This window comes from Thamnophis elegans, chromosome 3 (genome assembly GCF_009769535.1).
Source record: "Thamnophis elegans isolate rThaEle1 chromosome 3, rThaEle1.pri, whole genome shotgun sequence".
Taxonomy (NCBI): domain Eukaryota; kingdom Metazoa; phylum Chordata; class Lepidosauria; order Squamata; family Colubridae; genus Thamnophis; species Thamnophis elegans.
In genome coordinates this window covers 116,036,928-116,060,409 of record NC_045543.1, presented here as the reverse complement: position 1 = coordinate 116,060,409, position 23,482 = coordinate 116,036,928, and the positions used below count along the sequence as shown (strand labels likewise).

Below are 23,482 nucleotides of genomic sequence, written 5' to 3'. Positions count from 1 at the left end.
GATATTGTTCAGTCAGTGAGGGGGTTCGGCACCCCTCCAAACAGCGGGGCCAAAGCCTCCGCCTCTCGCACAGAGCCGTCGCCGCCGCTTCCCAGCTGTTTAAAAAGGCCGATGTAGAAAGCCACGCCAGGGGGGATATCGTTGTTCCGGAGCTGTTTCTGGAGCCGCTCAAAGGCGGCCCCCTCCCCAAACAACCACCACCCTGGGAAGGCTGAAGGCTTTTATAACATTGGGAAAGAAAGGAGATGAAGAACTAATGGGAAGCATCTGGAAGGATTATAGATGGACCTTTCAAGAAAAAAAAAGTGTGAATGTGGTAGATTGACTCTCTGGAACCTAAAATAGTTTAGAATAAGAATAAGAAGCTGGGACCAAAAATGGTGCTCTAGAGAAGAAACAGCAGTTGTAAAATAGAACAAAGGAAAACCTATTCATTCCCTGATTAGGTATCTGTAAATTAACTTAAAGCAATTATCACTATTTAGTAATAGTAGGGGATGCAGTGGCTCAGTGGCTAAGACGTCGATCAGAAAGGTCGGCAGTCCGGCGGTTCAAATCCCTAATGCCGCATAATGGAGTGAGCTCCCATTACCTGTCCCAGCTTCTGCCAACCTAGCAGTTCAAAAGCACGTAAAAATGCAAGTAGAAAAAAAGGGACCACTTTGGTGGGAAGGTAACAGTGTTCCATGTGCCTTTGGTGTTTAGTCATGCCAGCCACATGACCACGGAGATGTCTTTGAACAGCGCTGGCTCTTCAGCTTTGAAATGGAGCTGAGCACCACCCCCTAGAATCAGGAAGGACATATGTGCGAGGGGAACCTTTACCTTTACCTAAGTAATAGTTTAGTTTGAGAAAAAGAGTTTTAACCTAGATACAGTTCAGGTACGATATAATGTACTTACTTACAGACTAGTTCAATGGGCAAAATCAAGGTCCATAGGTTTGAAGCTTCAAAAAATAAACTAATCAGAACCTTTACACTTTAATTACATACCTAATGTGACAGACCCCTTTTTTTCCTAGCATCCTTCTTCCAAATTGTAATACAGGTGAAGCAATCTTACAAGATTATAAGCTTTGCTGTACAAATAGTGCAAAGAAATGAATGAGCAGAATATAAGGATCTACAGGCCAAATTAATTTTTCCATACACCATTTCTGTCACAGGATTGACCCATAGAAATTGACTTCTTCTTGTTATAGTTTTGGTCAATAAAGGATTTCATCTAACCCTTTTAGTAAAAGAGAGAAAGTATAGACTTAAGAGTTCTGCCACACATCAGAAACATTAAGTTCCTTGACTCCTGAACTGGAACCGGCTGGAAATGAAACTAACTTAAGAAGTTACTGTCTGAATTTCAATCTATTTCTTACTCTGGCAATGATGCCAGCAGATATTCTGCCTAAATGATGGTTTACCACATTCCTTGATTGGTGGTTTTTTTTTTTACCCATTCTTCCTGCCTGAGAAAGCAAGAGTGTGATTTCCATAGATAGATTTTCTGTTTGGTCCTGCTATATTGGCTGTCCTTAACTGGAATGGGATAACTCGTCACACTGGCTCACCATGGCCAGCTTGCCGTAGAAAAATTTGCCGCAGGCAACTCACCACGGGCCAGCTCATTGCGGGAGGTGAGGGAAAACTCCTCCTCCTCCTCATGTTCCTCCCTCCCTCCCTTTGTGAAGCAGCTTATTCCTCCCCCACACTTCTTGAACTTTGTGGAAGAAACTTCCTGTGCACCTAAAAATGTGTGATTCTCTCCCAAGTGATATTTTTTCTTGTCGGGGGGAAGTCCTTCTTCCCCTCCCCAATTTGTCATCCCCAATTTTTGTCTGAGCTGAGAGGAGGAAGTTGTTCACCTTGCCTTCATTACATTACATAAGACTCAGAGGTGGTATTCAACAGGTTCTGACCAGTTCTGGAGAATGAGTAGAGGAAATTTTGAGTAGTTTGGAGAACCAGTATAAATACCACCTCTGACTGGCCCCGCCCCCATCTATTCTCTGCAGTAGAATAGATTGATTTTGCAGTAACCTTCCCCTGGAGTGGGGTGGGAATAGAGATTTTACAGTATCCTTCCCCTGCCACGCCCACCAAGCCATGCCACCCCTCACCAAGCCAACCCCACAGAACCGGTAGTAAAAAAATCTGAATCCCACCACTGATTAGACTGATGTAAATAATAAAATGAATTGTTCCAGGGCGAGTTCTCCCATAGTGAGGCAGCTGGGTGAGGTGGTGGCAGCAAACCAGTAGCAGAAAGTTCTTCTAGACCAATCCTTAACACCTTTTGGCACATGTACCATACGACAGATGGGAAATATAATAAATTATATATATACTTTCTTTCCATCAGTTGGACTTGTCAGGCAGTCTCCGAGAATTGGAGATGTTTAAATGGATGGCAAAAAATATATATTCATATATGTTGCTCACATTCCACCATCTAGGCCAGGGGTCCCCAACCAATGTTTCCTCTAATTTTTTTTCAGTGTGGGCAGAAAAGTATAGTGTTTTGAGTAGCACATTTTCATGCCTGAGCACCTGAATTTTTTTCACAGATGTCACCCAAGACAACAATGAAATCAGTGTTATATCAAATCAAACTAATAAAATTTTAAAATGAATAAAATTGTAAACGGATAAATTTAGAAATATTTGTTCAAAAGCAAACTCACCATAATTATCTTTTCAAATTCATTTTGGATTAAATAAAAAAGAGCTTTGAAATGAATATATAAATGGCACTTAATACTGGTAATATTAAAATAGTAAATGTTGATATATTTCATTTTAATGAATTTCACTTGATATACTTCATTTTAATGTATTATATGCAATTTGCTATTTTAAATGAGTAAAATGATTAAAATCCCCATGCATAAAGTCTCATTCACATCTAACAGTTTTCTTCCCTCATTAATTTGAAAACTCAAGGATTTATTGCCTGTCTGTTCAACAATGCTTGCTGATTGTTTAAAAAATTGTGGCAATTTGTTCCTCTCTATACAGGTGGTTTCAGTAACCTACTACTATTGAACTCTGGGAGACAATTCTGCATATAACTAGTGATAATAACTAGTGACCCAAAATATCCAACAAAATTGCACAGATAACTGACAGATAGGAAGTTTAATTAGCTTAAAAGCAAAAATATTCTCAATGGCTTTGAAAATCCCAATGAGTTATCAAATATCACGTGATGTCACTTGACCGGCTGGAGACTCAAAGATAGCTGAGATTGCAGCCAGGAGAGGTAGAACAAGGAAGATTTTCTTTGAAAGAGAGAGATGCATGAGGAAACAGACTCTGCTTTAGGTGGGAGTTTAGGATCGTTGCTGCTTCACCCTGGATTTGCCAATGCGAGCCTCAGGTGGGTAGCCTCGAGAGAAACGGTGGCAGTGAGCCTCCTGCCTTCGCTTTCTACCTCATTGCGGAGAGGTAGAAAGTAAAGGCAGGAGGCTCACTGCTGCCGTTTCTCTCGAGCGTGGGTTGCTCTCTGCGGGGCAACCCATGCTCAGCTTAGTTGGTTCGTTCTTGGTTCGCGATCAGCCCCCACCCTCACCCCTTGTGGGCTTTTATGTGTTAATCGAGGCACGGATGCTGGAGAGGAAGGGAAGCCAACTGCTTTCACACAATATGTTTATCTCAGAGGCTCAATTAATCACGTGGGCCAGAAAGACATGGGACTTTCTTTCAGTGAATTTCGGCCAATCACTCCCTCTTCCCCACCCAATGAGGCCAATTTAGCCTTCTTAAACTTGTGCGAAGGCAGCTGTGGGCAATGTTCCCTCTAAATAGTTGCTCTAGGAAGCCTGAGCCACCTCAAGTCCTCAACCCAGTCACTTTGCTGCCCTGCTGCACCTCAAGACTCCTGTTTAGCTGGAGGAGGTTTCAATTGCGATTGTGCGGCCGCTCTGCAGACTGCAGTCGTCTGGCAAACGACACTGTGCGGCAGTTGGAAACTGCTGCGTGGTGTTTACTTTCCACGTGCGCGGCCACACACCTGCGCAGCTTAGAGGGAACATTGCCCCCAACCCCTAGACCACGGCCCACTCAAAATTGGCCGCAGAAGCAGTGGATGAGTGCACACGGGCAGCTCCACTTGTGCAAGTAGTGAGTGAGTATATGCGTGCACCACATGCACAGAACCAGCTCCCTTACCCCACACTTCTCCACAAAACCAAAAAGGTAGAGAGCCGCTGATCTAGGTGATACACACAATGTAGTGAGAGAATTTCATAATTCACAGATTTTTTTGATAGGCAACTATGGGGGATATAGGTGACAATTTAGAAAGGAAATAACATTTTTAAGGACAGTTTGGCTTAGTAAAGGCACCCGGTTAAAAACTGGGAAACTGAGTTCTAATTCTTTCTTAGGCAGGAAAGCCAGTTTGGGGCCTGTCACACTCTGTTAGCCCAACCCACCTCACAGTGTTGTGGGGAAAATAGGAGAAGGAAGAAGTATGTTTGTGTTTGTCACTTCAAGTTTTTTATTCATGTAATAAGTTTGGGATACATACACATATACATACATATAAAAGCTTATTGCAGTCATTAATCAGCACAATGTGACAATTCAAAACATATGTTCCATAACAAAATGGAGAAATAGGCCAATTGTTTTATTTGCTAGATTTGTAGTTTTATTTTTAAAATGGTTTTGAAGTGTTTATTTCTGTGTCTACTACTGCCATGAACATTTATTTTCTCTAGATTTTTTCACTGATTTTTTTCTTAAAATTTTCCATTGCTTTTATACTATTTTCCCCTTGACTAATAAAATAATTTCAATCAATCAAGAAATATATATTGAATCTTATGACACCTCTGAGAGTAAATAATCTACACCTGAATTGTAGGGGACACAATAGAATCTCAACCAGTTACAGACATGAGGCCAATTAGCTTATTCAGGATAATGCTTCTTGAACACATCAAAACTTCTACTTGTTTCTTATAAGTTTCTAAAAATCATTGAATAGTGGGAGCTTTTCGGTAGTGATAAAAGTATTGTTAACATTTGTATGCCTCACTTATGGTGCCTAATAATGGTATACAGGTAGTCTTTTCTGAAAGACTACTTATTCACCGGCTGCTTAAAATTGCAATGTAGCTGAATAGCAATAGCACTTAGACTTATATACCACTTCACATGCTTTACAGCAGTGTTTCTCAACCTTGGTGACTTTAAGTCCTGTGGACTTCAACTCCCAGAATTCCCCAGCAGCTATTCCCCAGCAGCTATGCTGGCTGGGGAATTCTGGGAGTTGAAGTCCACAGGACTTAAAGTCACCATGGTTGAGATACACTGCTTTACAGCCTTTTCTAGTTTATAGTGTCAGCATATTTCCCCCAACAATCTGGGTCCTCATTTTATCAACCTTGGAAAGATGGAAGGCTGAGTCAATCTTGAGCCTGGTGAGATTAGATCTGCCAAATTGCAGGCAGCCGGCAGTCAGTAGAAGTAGCCTGCAGTACTGCTTTCTAACCACTGCGCCACCAGGGCTCAGAATGAAGGATGCTTACAGATAGTCCTCAGAGTTGTCAGAGTCAGAGTATCCCAATAGTTCCATGATCACAATTTGGGTGCTTGGCAACCAGATTGCAATTATGATGTTGCACTGTCCTACAGTTACATGATTGCCATTTGCAACCTTCGCTTCCAACTTCCAACAAGCAAAACTAATGGAGAAAATGGCAGGAGGTTGTAAGCAATGTTGTTTAGTGAAGAGTTCTGGTCCCAATTATTGTCAGTAACTTCACAAATTGGATTACTTACTGGATATGAAAATATCTAGATCCTCATTCCATTATCAGGAGAACGAACAATAAGTCAACTATAAACACATACACACACACACACGAACACACGATACAAAGCAAAAAGTTATTGCAATACCAGAGAATAGCTCTGACTTGAACTGTAGCCCTGGTTTCCGCTTCAGACACAATTCCAGTATTTCCAACAGGCAGAAGAACTTTATTTTTAGCCAACATACTGTAGATGGATGCATTGAAATAGATTCCCAATACAAATCATTGTTACTAGGCCTATGAAACAGCTTCTCAATGTCTTGTCTCTTTACTTGAACTATGAGACAAGGAATATGTTCCGAACAATAAATATATTTGATTCAAAAAAATGAGTTTTCCCATTGCAGTGTAGAAAGCAAAGCCTAGAACTGTGATGGCGAACCTATGGCACGTGTGTCAGAGGTGTCACCCAGAGCGCTCTCTGTGGGCATGCACGCAGTCACCAGCTCTCTTCCAGGTTCCATCAATCACATGCACATCAGCCAGCTGGTTCGGTGCCCATGCGCACCGGCCAGCTGCTCTCTTTTAGGTTCTGGCACATGCATTCACGCTAGTCAGTGCAAATGTGCATGACGGAACCCAGAAGAGCAGCTGGCCAGCGAGCGCATGCACACTGGCCGGCTGCTATCTTCTGGGTTCTGGTGCTCCAGCGTGCGCACGCTCCACTTTCAGCACTTGGTGCTGAAAAGATTAACCATCACTGGCCTACAGCAACAGATGTAGTAAAGCACTGACATGAACATATGATGCAAATACAGCCATATGATATACAAAGATGCATTTATGAACTTTCTATTTGAAAATGTCTGCATAAATGTCCATCTCTTTTTCTGAATATTGGAATATTCAGAATATACACTATATTGCCAAAAGTATTCGCTCACCCATCCAAATAATCAGAATCAGGTGTTCCAATCACTTCCATGGCCACAGGTGTATAAAATCAAGTACCTAGGCATGCAGACTGTTTTTACAAACATTTGAGAAAGAATGGGTTGCTCTCAGGAGCTCAGTGAATTCCAGCATGGAACTGTGACAGGATGTCACCTGTGCAACAAATCCAGTTGTGAAATTTCCTTGCTCCTAAATATTCCACAATCAACTGTCAGCTGTATTATAAGAACATGGAAGTGTTTGGGAACTACAACAACTCAGCCATGAAGTGGTAGGCCACGTAAACTCGTCCAACATCAGTGTGTGACCTCACATGCGCTTCTGGAAGAATGGTCAAAAATTCCCATCAACGCACTCCTAAACCTTGTGGACAGCCTTCCCAGAAGAGTTGAAGCTCTTATAGCTGCAAAGGGTGGACTGACGTCATATTGAACCCTATGGATTAGGAATGGGATGTCACTTACAGTAAGTTCATATGCGAATAAAGGCAGGTGAGCAAAATACTTTTGGCAATATAGTGTATGTTTCAAAGAGGTAAACACTTTATAACTTTAACTCTGGGTCTAAAAAAATGTCCAGACTGTTAGGTAAGCTCCCCGTTGGGAGAGCGAGTGCGTTCAGAAGAGCGTTGTGAGAGTTGTGTTGGAGAACACACAAACCAGCATACAGAGACACTGCAGTTTATATAGGCTTTTACTTTCGTGGAAAAAGAGGTATCAGAGTCCATCAAACAGTCCAAGTCATACACGGATAAGACAGTCAGTCATCAATGTCTTTCAGTTAAGGGATAATCCAAATAACATAGTCCATAATCATACAAACAGTCTGGTACTCAAAGTTTGCTAGCAGTTGCAAAACTTACAATAGCTCACGGCACTTTCTAACAGCCAGCTTCCAAAACACTCAGATCAGATCAGCCCAGCATCTAACAAACAGAGAGCTAACAGTCATTCTGGCTCCCTCTTATGGCCGATTGAGGAAAACAGCAACCAATCACATTTTACAGTATGATTTAAAGAAACAGGTATAGCATTGTTACATGATTTATATATTGCCAATCCAACCGTTAGATTATATTCCTAACACATACCACCAAACTACCTGTTCAGTCTGAAAAACAGTAGGATGTATTATATTATATTATATTGTATACTGTAGTCATCCATTAAAAAATAGGATAGACCACATCCGAGGGATGCTCATTAATGTGACCACTCTAATTTTGTCCTTAGTTCGGCAATCAGCAAGCACTGGGAAGCAGAACTTGCTACACTAAAGGGCAACAATGCCAAGCTGACAGCAGCTCTCCTTGAGTCCACTGCCAACGTGAAACAATGGAAACAGCAGCTTGCTGCGTATCAAGAGGAAGCAGAACGTCTACATAAACGAGTGAGTTGACACCACTTGAATAGTAAAACTGTGATAAGCTATGCCTTGAGGAAAGGTGTGGCTAAAATGTTATTATAGACAGTTATCCATTCCTGTAACAATTAATAACATCCATCCATATGATGTTTTATTTGCCCTTCTTGAAATTAAAGACCGAGGAAAGTTCAAGTTCATCCAGGTGTTCTGTTTCCATAATGATCCCCATTATTGAAATAAATGCTTGAGTAATATAATTATTATGTACTAATTATCCCAGCATTTTAATATTATTAAAATATTATTTAATATTAATATTATTATGAGAAGCACAGTAGGTACAGTAAATACATGCCTAACTAATAGTTAATCATTTTGCAGGGCAACTACCATGTTGTGTTAGTTGCCCTACAACATGATTAACTGATGACTGGACAAACAAGCCGGGCAGCATAAAGCGTGCCTTCCAAACACTCTTTAGTTACAGAGCCAAGCTATGCCTGCTGATGATTGTCTGTGAATGGGTAATTCAGTCATACACTCATGAAATTGTGGCATTGGAAGATCCATAAGATTAATTTGTTCCAAGTTCTTGTAGTTGTTTGAAAAGCCAAATAAATGATCCTCTTCTTAAAAGTCTCCAAAATCACAACCTCTGTACGTAAACTGTTCCACTACTATATAGAGTCTATATAGACAGTATTATAGACAATACTGTCAGAGAAAGATTCCTTATAATTAAACAAAATCAAGATAGCTGCAACTTTTGGCTATGGCATCCAGCCCTGGCTTCTGTAGTGATGGAAAATCTTCCCCTTGCTTCACTTTTATGTTTCTGAAGATGGATATCATGTCTTCCTTGAATCTTCTTTCTCCAGACTGAATCTTCCAAGTTTCTTCAGCCTCTCTTCATAGGGCATGTTCACAAGTACCTGCATCCTCTTTGTTGCCCTGGCTCTGTTTCAATTTTTCAGCATCTTTCTGGAAATGGATTTACTGCGCCTCTACATACAGCTTTGGAAAAGAATACCCGGTCCAGGAATTCATTTCCCAGTAGATGTTTGTATCTCATAGAATAACATCTAATTAAGATGAGTTCTAATAGGACAGAAGGGCTATGTGGTACCTCCTGATGACCAATGAAATTTTTAAAAAGTTCAGTCAAAGCCACCAAACCTTTGTCTGATCCTGCTTTAATTAAACACTGAATTCATGAAAAACAGGATATCTTGGATCAAGTCCTGAAGGTTCTAATCCCCCCCCCTCAATTCCAATGCAGTCCTAGGCCGCATCAGTAGATCACATCAAGTGTTAGTACCATTTTATATTGCCTTGATAAGGGCACCTTTGGAATACTGTGGCCAGTTTCGGTTACCACAATACAAAAAAAGATATTAAGGCTCTAGAAATAATGCAGAAAAGAGCAAGAAAGTTAATTAAGGGACTGCAGGCTAAACCATACAATGAATGTTTGTAGGAACTGGCAATGTCTAGTTTATCATAGAGAAAGACCAGGGGTGGCAAGATAGCAGTCTTCCAAAATTTGAGGAACTGTCACAGAGATGAGGTAGTTAATCCATGCACATGAGGGCAAAACGAGAAGTAACTGATGGAAGCTAAACAAAGTTAGATCCAACCTACAATTAAGAAGAAATTTCCTGTCAGTGAGAACAATTTATCAGTGGATGGGGTGGATTGCTGCTGGTTTTACTACCGATTTGCGAGCATGCACATGCTGTTCAATGTAAATTGTTCTTTGCGTATGCGCAGAACAATTTACAGTGAACTGCGCACGCGCAGTCACTAAAAACCAAAATGGCAGCAGCCCAGCATGGGAACCAGTTTGGGGGCGTGGCAGGCCTGGGTCACTGCCGGTTCTGCGACCCAGGCCTGAATTCCACTACCGGTTCAGCCGAATCAGGCCGAACCAGGAGCAATCCACCTCTGCTTTGAACAGTACTAAAAGAACTGTTGTAAGTCAAGGGCTACCTGCATAGGTTCTCCTACTTGAACAGAACACCTCCAAGGTCCCTTCCACCTCCTGTTATTCTGTATTCTGTGTGCTGTATCCTTTTTGCTGGAGTGAAATTAACTATTTTTTTGCCATTTTCCCCACAAACTCCACATAGTAGCAACTACTTTGCTCTCCAAAGTTACTGTTTTCTATCCTACAGTTAAAAAAGGGCTCCTGATCACTGCAACAAGTCATAACTGCCAGGTGTCACTACTGTGATTAAAAAATTGAGTGTGGCAAATTTTATTTAAAACAGAAACAATGGAAATCCAAGCACAGATCGCTCATTTAATTGGACGCGTAATTTGTCTCTAACAAAGAGGTGGATCTCTTATCCCTAAGGATTATGTTCTTCAGTGTTTTCTATTGCGATAAAGTGTAGTGGCTTCCTAAGAATATTTATTGGGAATATTTTCTATTTACTTGTAAGGAACAGCAAGTAGTTCATTTAGATGCCTGGGGGTTTTGCATTCTTAATTATGCTGCTATTGCCATTTGGTTTTAGGTAGTTCTAAGAACCAAGATGAAGAAAGGCAAAACAAATAAAAATGTACCTATTCGTTTATGTATGCCTAGCAATAGCACAATTTTTGCACCTGAAACTGGTTAACTTATAGAATGCATCCAGGATCCATGACTCTCATGGAATAATACCAAATGTCATGAAACATTTCCTATGGTCAGGTCCTGATGTTTGACTGTACTATACAGTTCAACCTGGGCTACTTTCAAGGCAGATACATCTCTGATGATCTCCCTGAATTTTAAAGAACATTACAAGTACATTAGAAGTTTTGCCGTTGTTGAAAGGTTTGAGGAATCTGGTAAGTGTAATAAATGTATCTGAAATATGACCCACCATGTCATGTATTGTCTAGTGATTTTGTTATAAATACCGTATCACATATCACAGTAATTTCCCTCCCCTCTTATCCAATAGACATTGATGCTTTGGTCGAGATATTTCAGAAGGGGGACATTTTTCATATATTCTTCTAATTAACTGTATTATTATTATAATAATAATTATATGTATTGTTTTTACAGGTGACTGAGCTGGAGTGTGTGAGTAGTCAAGCAAATGCAGTCCAAACTCATAAAACAGAATTAAATCAGACAATACAAGAATTAGAAGCAACACTGAAGAAAAAGGAAGAGGTACTTTGTTATGTTTACTGATTCATGTAGCTACTTTAGAAAATATTTTAAGAATATAATAAAATTAAATGTTTAGGTTGGTGTGACTAGAATTAATACATGATCTATTGCAGTGTTTCTCAACCTTGGTGACTTTAAGTCCTGTGGACTTCAACTCCCAGAATTCCCCAGCCAGCAGAGCTGGGAGTTGAAGTCCACAGGACTTAAAGTCACCAAGGTTGAGAAACATTGATCTATTGAGTTCAGAATGTAAGGTAAATTTGCACAAAAGTATGAACCACAGCAGAAGGGGGAATATTCAGCCTGCATTACTTTTTCCTTAGCCCAGTCCCCTTCCCACCTAACAACAATTTTGGTCTAGCCCAGTGGTTCACAACATGTGGGTCGGGACCCCTTTGGGGATCGAATGACCGTTTCACAGGGGTTGCCTAAGACCATCGGAAAACACATATTTTCGATGGTCTTAGGAACCGAGACACCAATTTTATGGTTGGGGGTCACCACAACATGAGGAACTGTATTAACGGGTCGCGGCATTGGGAAGGTTGAGAACCACTGTCTAGCCAAAAACAAAAAACAAAACGGAAGAGTTTTTAAGCTATAATATTTCTAAAGCCATTGCTTCATCCCCAAACCTGAACGAACACACAAGCAAATGTCCTTACTTCGGTTAGTTTTAAGAGGCATCCTTTGATATTAACAGAAGCTTCTTAAAATTATCTTGCAAGACAGGAGGGCAATTTTAAGAGGGAATTCTTTTCTATGAGTTTTGTGAGCCATGCAACCCCCACTCCCACTCCCTAGTCTCTTTCATGTAGGCATTACCCACTTTTGAGTTTAAAGTTTTGCAGGGAAGAGAAAGGGAGGATAAAAATAAGCATAGGTAATATAGATTAGGCTTCAAACTCAATCAGGGCTGCAGATATCCCTTAATACAGGGCTGTCAAACTTGTGGTCTGTGGGGCGGATGCATCATGTGCTGTCCACGCCCAGTTTAGCGAAGGAGGAAAAAGTCCTGATATGTCACATGACGACATTGTGACAATGCAAGTTTGACACTCCTGCCTTAATAGATTTCTGTAGAAGTTTCTTATTCCATTAACTACACTAGTGCTTACTCTGATGCATAATTGAAGCATACACCAAATGAGGTATTAATTCTGTATACAGTATCTGAGATTAAATTTCTTTACAAGTCTACTCAAAAGTATTATTATTATTGCAGCTCCTTATGTTTACTTTGTCAGTTTGGCTTTATATTGTTTTGCTTTTATAATATAGTTTTACTTTTTTTAAATTATATTTTTCAAACTGATTGCATACTAAGAGAATTTCTGCTATTAGCATAAAAATACAGTATCCTTGAATTGGTACTTAAAAATCAGAACATTTTTAGACATGTGTTTTCAAGTAAAATTATACCAAGTAAATTAGTTTTAATGAAGGCACTTTAATCAGGAAGAAGAAAATGACCTAAAAGATAGATTTTATAATACCTATAGACGATACTGCAGATATAGCTATAGCTATAGTTTAATTATACATTAATACATGAGAAAAGTGTGTGTGTGTGTGTGTGTGTGTGTGTAAGAGAGAGAAGGGGGAAAGAGAGAATGAATTAAGAAAATATTGTATTGCACAGAATAGAATGGCTAATTAGAAGACAGCCTGCAGTACTATCATTATATGGACATTAGGACAATTGAATTTGCTCCTGTACTTGAGTGGATTTCCAGTCCTACAGCAGGTTATTTCCTCTTGTTGTCCTCCCCCCTCTTCCCCCTCCTCTGGTGCATCTTTTAAATGTACTCTGTATAATCTAGTAACTTTCCAGGACAGTTTTGAGGTCATGTAACAAAATTCAAGGGCGAGATTACTATAATTCTGCTGGTAACTGCTATCCTATGAGCAGGACAAAATAAAATAAGATGCAACCCATTGGCTCATATAATATGCTTAAGTCAGACCTTAATTCAGATTGACAAAACACTGTTGAGTTTATATAATTTAACAAAATAAAAGAGTTGAAAGGGACCTTGGATGTCTTCTAGTCGAACCCCCTGCTCAGGAAGGAAGCCCTATACCATTTGAGAGAAATACCATAGTACAGCAGTGATGTGCAGTGAGGATTATGGCTGGTGAGGCACTGACACAGTGGTGGGTTTCAAATTTTTTTAGACTTGTGGGCTTCAACTCCCAGAATTCCACAGCCAGGCATGCTCAGTTCCGATTTAAAGCGACAGCATTTGTTTTTCTCCTTTGCGAAAAAGTTTCCTTCATTCTTTTTCTTCTCCCTCCCCCTCCTTCCTCCCTCTCTCCCTCCCTCCCCACTCTCTCAAACAGACACACGCACACAGAGAAGTTGGATTGGACTATCTCTCCTACCCCCTTCCCCCTCTCACTCTCTCTCTCTCAAACAAACACAAACACAGAAGTTTTTGTTTTATCCAGGTGTGTGTGTGTGTGTTTGTGTGTGTGTGTGTGTGTGTGTGTGTGTGTGTTTGAAAAGGCAACGTGGCTCTGCCTTCAATCAAACTACACTTGGGGAGGGAGGTACACTTGAGGATGAAGTTCAAATTCCTCCCCCTCCCTCTGACCCACACGTACCTTTTCCAGCTGTTTCAGAGAGGATTTCAACTCTGCTCTTGCCTGTCATCATGAAAAGAAAAAAAAAGGTAAAAGGAAAAAGGCAAGAGCTGAGGTCAGGCTGAGCTAGTTGCTGCCAGAGTCACCGTGGATGACTCTGCTTAACTGTTTTAAAAAAAACCTCTAAAAAAGCGCCATCTACAGGAGGAGGCAGGAGAACGATGTGCCTCACCTTCGTGAGGAATTTTTAGACTTTTAACCCTTGCTTAACTCTGCTCGAGTGATCATAAAATGCCTAAAGTCAGACTAGGTGAGGCACGTTGTTCTCCTGCCTCCTCCTGTAGAGGGCGCTTTTTAGAGGTTTTTTTTAAACAGTTAAGCAGAGTCATCCACGGTGACTCTGGCAGCAACTAGCTCAGCCTGACCTCAGCTCTTGCCTTTTTCCTTTTACAGTTTTTTTTCTTTTCATGATGACAGTGGTGAGGCTCTGCCTCCCCTGCCTCCCCTGACTGCACGTCCCTGTAGTACAGTATTCTTTAACATGATGGTACAATATGATGAAATAATAGAACAGTTCTCCAAATACACCCAAATTATAAACTGCTAGTTCAGTATATTGTGTGTCCCTGATTAGTGTAATGTCCAGAATATTTGTAATTATTGGAAAAAGGTACATGTCAGAGGTGGGTTTCTACTGGTTCTTACCGGTTTGGGCAAACCGGTAGTGGTTATTTGGCCTGGGTCGCACAACTGGCAGCAATCCAGGCTGGCCACATCCCCGAACCGGTTCCCCGGTCTCCATTGCTGACATGTTTTTTATTAGCTTTTCATGGTCTTCACGCATACGCAAAACAATTTACAGTGAACTGCACATGCGCAAGCAACATACGTCTGGCACGTGCGAAGCGAACTGGTGCCGTTAGGAACCCACCCCTGGTGTATGTATCTTTTTTTAAACATTGCTTGAATGAAATTAAGCTTCATGACTGAATTGGGTTCATACATAGGAGCAGAATAGCAGAAGCTTTTAGTATTGTTTGTTGGAAAGTCTGTTAAACAAGTACAGCTTGCAGGCATGCCTGAGCATGTAATCCTAAACTGTTTGATCAGAGTGCTCTGTTGCTAAATACTTGACTTTCAGGTAATTCACAATGCCTTGCACCGCTCCATTAGAACACATCTTTATTTCCAAATGCAACAGAATCAACATTATCCTTGAAACTATAGGGGTGTGCAAACAAATTGTAACCCATTTCTTAAATGGCTTTTATATGCTAGTCTTCAATGCCTGAAAAGCTGCTTTATTAGGATTCAAGGTAGTCTCTCTTGAGACTGAGATATCTGGAATGACCTCTATACTCTGAGGAGGTGCATTGGCAGGAAGTTCAAAGAAAAGCTTTGCTGCCTCTAGCAGAGCTTGCTCACTTCCCCAAAGAATAAATGGGATTGCCTTTTTATATCACTCCCCAGGCCTTGGCAGTGTATTATATTTTCTATAGCAGTAATTGACACTGTATGTTTCAAAGACGAGTTCACGATAGAAGTAGCACTGAAATAAAATGTTTTCAGGGAAGTTTCGGCTAGCTACTTAGCTGGAAGGTTTTTTACTGCATTTCAGAGTTTTGTGAATGTGAACTTTGATTTTATGAAATCCCATTTAATTTTTTGAAACCTTTTAGTTTATATCTTCAGAAGTCTCTTTTGTCAGTGTTCTAACTACTGGTGATCATTCATGCTGGACTCTCTAGTGATTATCATTCATTTTAACATTTGCTTAACAATATTGCATTATGGAGAGAGCTCTTCGCTAGACATTCTGCAGAACACAAAATAAAACACCAGAAAAATTATTCTGCCATTCCTTTATACTAAGTATATGCCATGCCAGTCAGGGGCTGCACTAGGTTTTGCAAGCAACATTAAGAATAACAGTTTAAAAGTGGCTGGGGCCACTATATGAGATTTGATGGAACTTTGCTTTTTTTTTAAATTAAAGTAATTGCCATAAGCCATTTAGTTCATTAAAAGCTTTCTCAATACAGAGATGTTTAAAACAAACAAACATTTTGAACCTCCGTCTCTCTTGATTGTTCTGGAGATAATTAGAAGGATTCTGGAGGCAATACAGCAATGGTTGTAGTTTTTATGCCACTAATTTAAGCTTTTCTCTATCATTCAGAGTTGTATAATTTGGATTATAGTTCCTCAGTTAGTATTTTTTTTTAACTTTTGTATCATTAAATTGATTTTGCTCTGCTTTCTAGTAACATGAAATTACTTCTTTGTTCTTGTAATGGGCAGGATAATAATTTGAAGAACAGGAGGAAGAGTTCCAACCAAGACAATGTTCAGATAAAAGAAATCTGAGTCTAGGGTAGAAATGCGATTTGAGAAAGCATCTCAGATGGCAGTCTCCCTAGTTTCCAGAGAGATATAGGAAAAGAGGGGAAGCATATTCAAACTTGCAAGATTATGCTATTTTTTATATATACTAAGAGCAGTATTAGCAGCCATGACTTTGGTTTTCTAATCTGCTCTACTTTGGAAAGTTTATGTTGTATCTGTCATTGGCAAAATGCACTGAAGATTGGCAATTGAATTTACTAATTCATCCAGCAACACATTCATCTACTTGTGCAAGTTTTTCCACCATTTTTATATAATGTACAATCATTTCATAAGTTTCCCTATCAGAAATTCAACCTTGGTCTTTACTAAATTAATTTTTAGATCCATACTCTTTGAATCATACATTCTATCTAACATTGCAAATGTTACAAATTGCAAGTTGGGAAAGAGGGGTTGAGAAATTTTAAGACATAAAATGCTAATAGGAAAGTAATAAGTATATGTGACCCAGAAAAGTGAAAGTGGGTATATGTGAGAAGGTGCTCCTATCTGCTTGTAATATGGTGGTGAAAGTAGAGTAAGTCAGGAGAAACATAAAAGTAAGGTGAATGCTATGGAAATGAGCAGATAATGAATGAATGTCTATTTAATATAGTAAATTCTCATTTTTAAAGAGTATATTGCAGTAGTATAATGATTTAGAAAGTAGAAGTCAGGGATCTGTGGTTGACCGCTGGAAAGCTGACTCCAGGTCTTAGTCTTTCAATTACCAGTCCCTCTTTATCCAGCAATCAATATAGGTGAATTGTCCAAGGCTAAAGTTTGTATCTGTGTTTTCATCAGTTTGGGTAATATGCTATTTTATTCTTCTTAGGAAATTGAAAAATTGAGAGAAGAAATTGACAATGCCAGAGAGCTTCAGGCGCAAAGAGACTCTTTAACTCAGAAATTACAAGTAAGTAACAGTGGTGGGAGATCTGTTAATGTCTAATTTATATAATATAAATCACCCATAGGTTACTAGATGATAAATTTTAAGGCCCCATATATAAAATCTGTGCTCCCTAGTTTAAACTCAAGGCTTTTTCTTATGTTTCCAAGTTAATGGATACTATTTCCCTCTTACACTGGCAGCTTGAATTACTTGCTCTTTAGTAAGGAGAATGAGAAGATAAAGGCAGGGGATGACCAAGAGTATTTGTGAGCATATGGTTAAGAGAATGGAAAGGGTAACCCCAGGCATCATTTGATGCTGACAAGGAGATGGATTGTTCTCTTTTGGTTCAGCAGCTCCATTAAGACATAATTGCAAAACGGTTTTGATCCATGTTTCTCATAAGAACTAAAGGCTTAATATTCCTTGTGTGAAAAGTTTTATGTAAACGTTAATAATAGCTGATCTGTTCAGAGGAAACTAAAGAGATACCAAAGACTTTTTATGCCGAACACAAGTTTATGAAGTCACCATATTATGTCTAATAATAAGTCCATGAAATTGAACTTAACTTGAGGGAGATTGACCTTTCATTCATGCTGATTAAAAATTACATGCTTCAGTTTATGATGAAACGCTGGTGTTATGACTCCAAAACTTACTTTTTCATGGCAGACAACTCAGATATTACAGGAAGCTAACATTAATTTTTACTCATAGCAATTATCCTGTATATTGATACTGTCATATGCCAGAGTTTTGTTTGCAAATTCTTATATATGACATTCCTTAATGATTTGTAGACATATAGTTTATATCTCTTTGGCTAAAGATTTTGCTATTTATTCTCACAATTGATGTTTTACAATTACCTGGACAAGCTATTTAGGTAATGAGTGAAGAATTTATGCCCAATTATGAATAACATGCATATTGCTTAGTCAGATGTTGTAGTTACTTATTTATTTGACATGAAATAAGTATCAGTTTGTTATCTTGAAAAAAATCAATGACAAAATTTACAGATGTGAGAAGAAAGGTTTTGCAGAACTATATTTGTTTTGGAAATCAGTTAGTGGGGAATGATTAAAATATATATTTGCTAACTTTTTAAAGAATAGAATACACTAAATCTTATTGAGGAAGCAGTTCATACACATTTAGCATATATTGATTTCTTAATTTTATCAGAAACACTGATAAAGATGGATCCCCTTCAAACCATGTTTTCTATGATATAATATCCATGTTGCTCTATATCAGCAGATATGTGGATATGTGCCTTGCTCAGTAGTAGTGACACCATCCATTAACTATATATGGACTCCGTGACATTGGTGTAGGCACTAGGATTCCCTTCACTTTTGTTGCTACCCAGTTTTGGTGGTACTATAATATGTCACCAAAGTTAAGTAGGAATCTTCATAAAATTATTATTAACCAGGACACTAAGTACTTAGAATCTTCAGAATGGAATCAAATAATTACAAAATTGAGTGTTTTGTTTATGTGCATTTATGAATCAGATCTGAATAATAAACATATACGAACAGATATATACACACAATCTTCAGTTAAAAAAAAAATTTTTTTTTGCTCACCAATGGTTTAGTTCTAGATCACCTGGAAGTAATCAGATTGCCATTGCCAGAGGCAAAATATTTACTTATGTTCATAATTTATTATTTTATATTCTGGCAATTGCCCATTCCTTTTTGACAAATGAAGGAGAATATACGTGTCCCAGAATAATATTGCAGGATCCAATCTGGGTTGGTCACGGAGACCAGATATTTAATCTTGTGAGCTTTCGGACTCGTGCTGAAGCCCATCTTCGGCAAACTTCTCTCTAACAGTGTGTGTGCTTCAAATTATTTTGTATGTGGTATTCTGTGTATTCTCTCTACTAGAGAAGAGTTCCCTGAAGATGGAGTCCCGTAACAAAGCTAAACATGGGTCTCAGTCCAAAAACAGATGTGACCTTCTGCAATTTGCTTACTTATAGACAGATAAATACAATGTTGTGATAATTACCCTGCAAGGAAAGTTCCATCCTGGACCACATTGTAGCATGCCTTATACAATGATATTTCCGTGTAACATTAAGAATAGCATTTAAAAATCAGTATTTTATTTACTTTGCATATTACATTTTTTTAAAGGAAGTGGAAGTTCGAAATAAAGATCTAGAAGGCCAACTATCCGATCTTGAACAGCGTTTGGAGAAAAGTCAGAATGAACAAGAAGTTTTTCGCAATAACTTGAAAACACTTTTAGAAATTCTCGATGGCAAAATTTTTGAACTTACAGAACTACGAGATAATCTGGCCAAGCTAATAGAATGCAGCTAAAGAATACAGGATCTCAGTGCCAAACTTCTTAAAGATGCACTGTCTCTCTTCATACAGGACTTTGTTGGGCTCTGCATCAAAGTTGCACAAAATTAGAAAAATGCTCCTTCAGAAGGGCCTGTTTTAAATTTTCAACAATATACAATATACAGTATTTCAATGTAAAATTTCAGAATTGAGCTTGTAGTTAGTTGAAAAAAAATAATAACTTGAAGTACAAATTACCTCCTTGTATATAATTGGCCATAGATAACTCGAGGGTATTAACAGTAACTGAATGCAATCCTTTTCTAATTATTAGCCAATGAAATAATAAGAAGTGCTTCAAATGACATCCCTCTTAGTGTTCCACACAATGTAGGCGATCAGTTTTATTTTCTTTGTTAAGGCAACAGTATGCTGTGTTTTGTGCAAGAACTTTGTGATGACAGCCCTCTCTTTCGTTGTAATCTGAATAATTTCTCAGGATATTTTGTACTGTTGAAAAAAACAGTCCATTACCAATTAATTCTTGCCAGGAGTGAGAGAGAGTTGCATCTTTAATTCAGACCTAATGAATTAATGCTTGTATAGAGTTCTTCCCTTTTTTTTTATACTGGAAGATACTGTCTTTATTTACAATGTTCACTCTGGTGTTCTATAATATTGTCTAGTGTATGGTTTACTTTTTTCCTATTGGGAATTCATGTATGTAGAAATTATGTATTTCATTTTGTTATGCATTTTGAAGCCTATCTATGAAGACAAGCAAGTCCCTGAAAGGAATTTTAAATTTTGCTATGTTCAAATAAGGTTCAGTCTATACTTATGGAATATCACATGGAGTTAACTTTTCTTATCAAAATATGTTTTAGTAATTTATTTAGCAAGAATTCTGAAACTGGAAATATAGGTATTGCTAGGGCATTGACCTTGCTCAGGCAATTAAGGGGAGGGAAAAGCATTGTATTAGCATAGATTTTTTTTCCTGCTGTATGTTCATGAAACATCTTTATTAGAAAAATGTGCCAGGCGATGTTCTGAATTTCAAAACAAACCTGAATTCAGTTATCCTCAGTGAACCTCTTTTTAAGTTGTATTGATGTAATTTACAAAGGTTTTTTTTGCCAAATACGATATATATATATATAAATTTTAAAGGAAAAAAGAAAAGCAAACTGAGAGTCAATCTATGTTTCATGAATGGAATAAGCTAGCCTTGCTGTAGATTGTCTAATATTGCAAAAGATTTTTAAAAATTGAACAAAAAAAAATCAGACAACAATGCACTGATCTTTTTATTTACACCAAATTAATTTGGATGTTAAATATAAAATACAGCTTAAATATAAACTCTATATTTTTTTTCCACTTAAGGACTGCTATTCAAAACTAGATAATATAAATCGGGTTTTTTATGTGTGTACTGTATGTATATACTGTATAATACAGGCACTCTAATTTGTATTTAAAATGAGATAAATATTTGGCTTAATTTATAAACTGACATTTTCTTTATCTGTAATTTAACAAGTGTCTCCTGAAATATCAGGATTATTGTTAATTAAACACTAAATTATGATGTATTATACTATATGTACTGTACACATCATTTGTTTTGTCCATGTTTTAGAGTATTTTATCATTTATTTTATTTATTATTGGGAAAATATTTGTTCATTGCATTCATAGACAAAAGCTTTCTATGGTGATTTTTAAAAACTTAATAGCTAAGTGTTGATGATGTGTAACCTTATTGGTCAGGACAGTAGTGATTACCTGATTTTAATTTACCTGAAGAAGTTTGCACCTCATTCTCTTGCTAGATGAGTGTCACTCAGAAACATCTTCAGCAAAGTATAAAATTGGTGTAATTCTTGGACGAATGAAATACCATAAGTTCTTGCTCGGTATTCTTAATTATAGCAAGTTAGAGCAGAAATTTGATGGCAAAAAATGTAATATTGTTTTTAATAAGATCAAAAATTTTAATACAAGGACATTTACATGTGGGAAAAAAGTTTACAAAGTTATTTCCACTTCAATGCTGTGTATATGTGTTGTACAAGAAAACTTATTTGTATATGTACACACACATATGTATATACAGTATATAAAAAATTAAATGTGCACATTTAGAATATTTTCCTATTGAAATTAAAATTAGTAATCAAAAATCAATATTTGGGAATTTCTTTTCTCATGTATATTTAGATGCTTGACTTTGGGTTCTTTTGTTTGTAAAATAAAATCCAAGAGGGCTGTACCACTGAATCCCCAAAAGTCATCTAACATGTATATGGGATAAGATAAATATAAGTGCACATATAAATTAATTATATTAAAAATATTTTAATGTTCGTTTACATTAGATGGGTGTTAGAAATTATATGTTAACAATTACACTCAGTTGTTCTTAATGAAATGGCTTTCCTGCACTTGCATATATGCCAGAAAATACTTTTGATTGTCATAGACTAAGAAAAGCAAACAAGAATTTACATCGAAGAACAATCACATTGTGTATAACTTGTTATATGACAATTATGGAGTCTTGTTAAAAATTCTTTTAAAACCCAACAAAATACAGTTTTTATTTTGAAATACAATTGCTGTTCTGGAGAATGTACTTTTATTATTTTTTCTTTCTTGAACTCTTTTTAAGAATTATAAACTGTTCATTGGATGGCAGCATTTACCTTAATTCTTCAGGTGCTACTGGATTTTGAATTAGAGTGTCATGTTGTGAAATTATGACTTTGACATAAAAAGGTTTTATAAGTATATCCCTGTCTGGAAGTTGGTTATTGGGGCCTCTTTCTCATAACTCTACTCCAGAATTTTTAATAATTTCATTCTTCCATATAGAATTTCTTGATCCCAGGCCACAAAATTCATCAAATGAAATTGATAGGCACCAGTTTCATGATTGAACAATGTGGGCTTATTCAGAATCAAGTGGCTTTTGTTGTCTAATGACTATTTTAATATAAGCAAGTTGGAAGCTAGACAAATAAAGCATCTGTTTGATTGGTCCTGTTTGAAAGACATTCAGATGTAGACTATAGATAATAATGATCAATAATATGATGGTACCTTTGGGAAGTCGGTGCCAATTGCATGAACAGAAGACCTCATTTCACTTACAAAAGAAACTACAATCCAGGAGAACCCACCCAATCATCTGTACTGGAGCAATTTTTTTAGGGAAGGGTACAACAAAAAGCTTCTTCTTTCACAACAAATGGAGATTCTCCCCATAAAAAACTCTCTTCCACTTTTAAAATTATTGTTTTTAAAACTGCTGCACAAAGCAAATAGAAAGTATTTAAATTAGACTGTGGCTAGGTCCACATATTACATGAAGAGCTGTTTGCATAATCAGCTAGACCTAGTAGGATTATAGATCACTGACCATTTTGCAAGGCCATCTGCTATCAGCCCACCAAAAGACAACTTCCACCCAACTTTATAACCTATACGTTTTTTTTCCCCTGAATAGGGCCACCTAAGTGATGCTGCCCAGTTCACATATTGTACTTCAAATCCATTGTAGGCAAATCGCTCCACACCAACTGGTTACTGAGTGCTATGACAGGAATTGTCGTCACTGATTTTCCCAGACATTTTTTCCCCCACTGGTGAAATAATGAAACAGTGAATCAGTTCCTATGATTTTACAAGTTTGTTGGTGGAACAGTAGAACAGTGGGCCCTCTCGTGTGTTTCTTAGCAGATGAAATTGAAATGAATTTTGTCACTTCCCTTTATTGGCTAGAGCCAGGAAAAGGGTAGAAGTGTGGTGTTCATGGTTTTCATGGGTTCGGGAGGGATAAAGAAATGGAATTTATTAGTCAAGATCTACTGTAAATGTAAACGAAATCCAAAGAACAGGCTGTCACTGGGACCAAACTGGAAGAATTGAATCTAGAAAAGTATTTCTTACACTGATTTTATTTCCTCTGAGTTTACGTGCAGAACCCAAGAATTTTAAGGTTGAAGTGTTGAAAAAGTCCCAGGTTGTTACCTAAT

At 37.8% G+C, this 23,482-nt stretch overlaps 1 protein-coding gene across 1 annotated transcript in view; it reads left to right on the top strand.

Moving 5' to 3' along the window:
* The window catches only part of HOMER1 (homer scaffold protein 1), a 70,933-nt gene extending 48,847 nt beyond the window's left edge, over positions 1–22,086 (top strand). The window contains exons 6-9 of the mRNA XM_032214657.1: positions 7,948–8,104; positions 11,142–11,252; positions 17,062–17,142; positions 19,284–22,086. Coding sequence (XP_032070548.1) covers positions 7,948–8,104; positions 11,142–11,252; positions 17,062–17,142; positions 19,284–19,472 — 538 coding nt within the window. The 3' untranslated portion in view covers positions 19,473–22,086. The remainder of the gene's footprint in view (positions 1–7,947; positions 8,105–11,141; positions 11,253–17,061; positions 17,143–19,283) is intronic.
* The last annotated feature ends 1,396 nt before the right edge of the window (positions 22,087–23,482 follow it).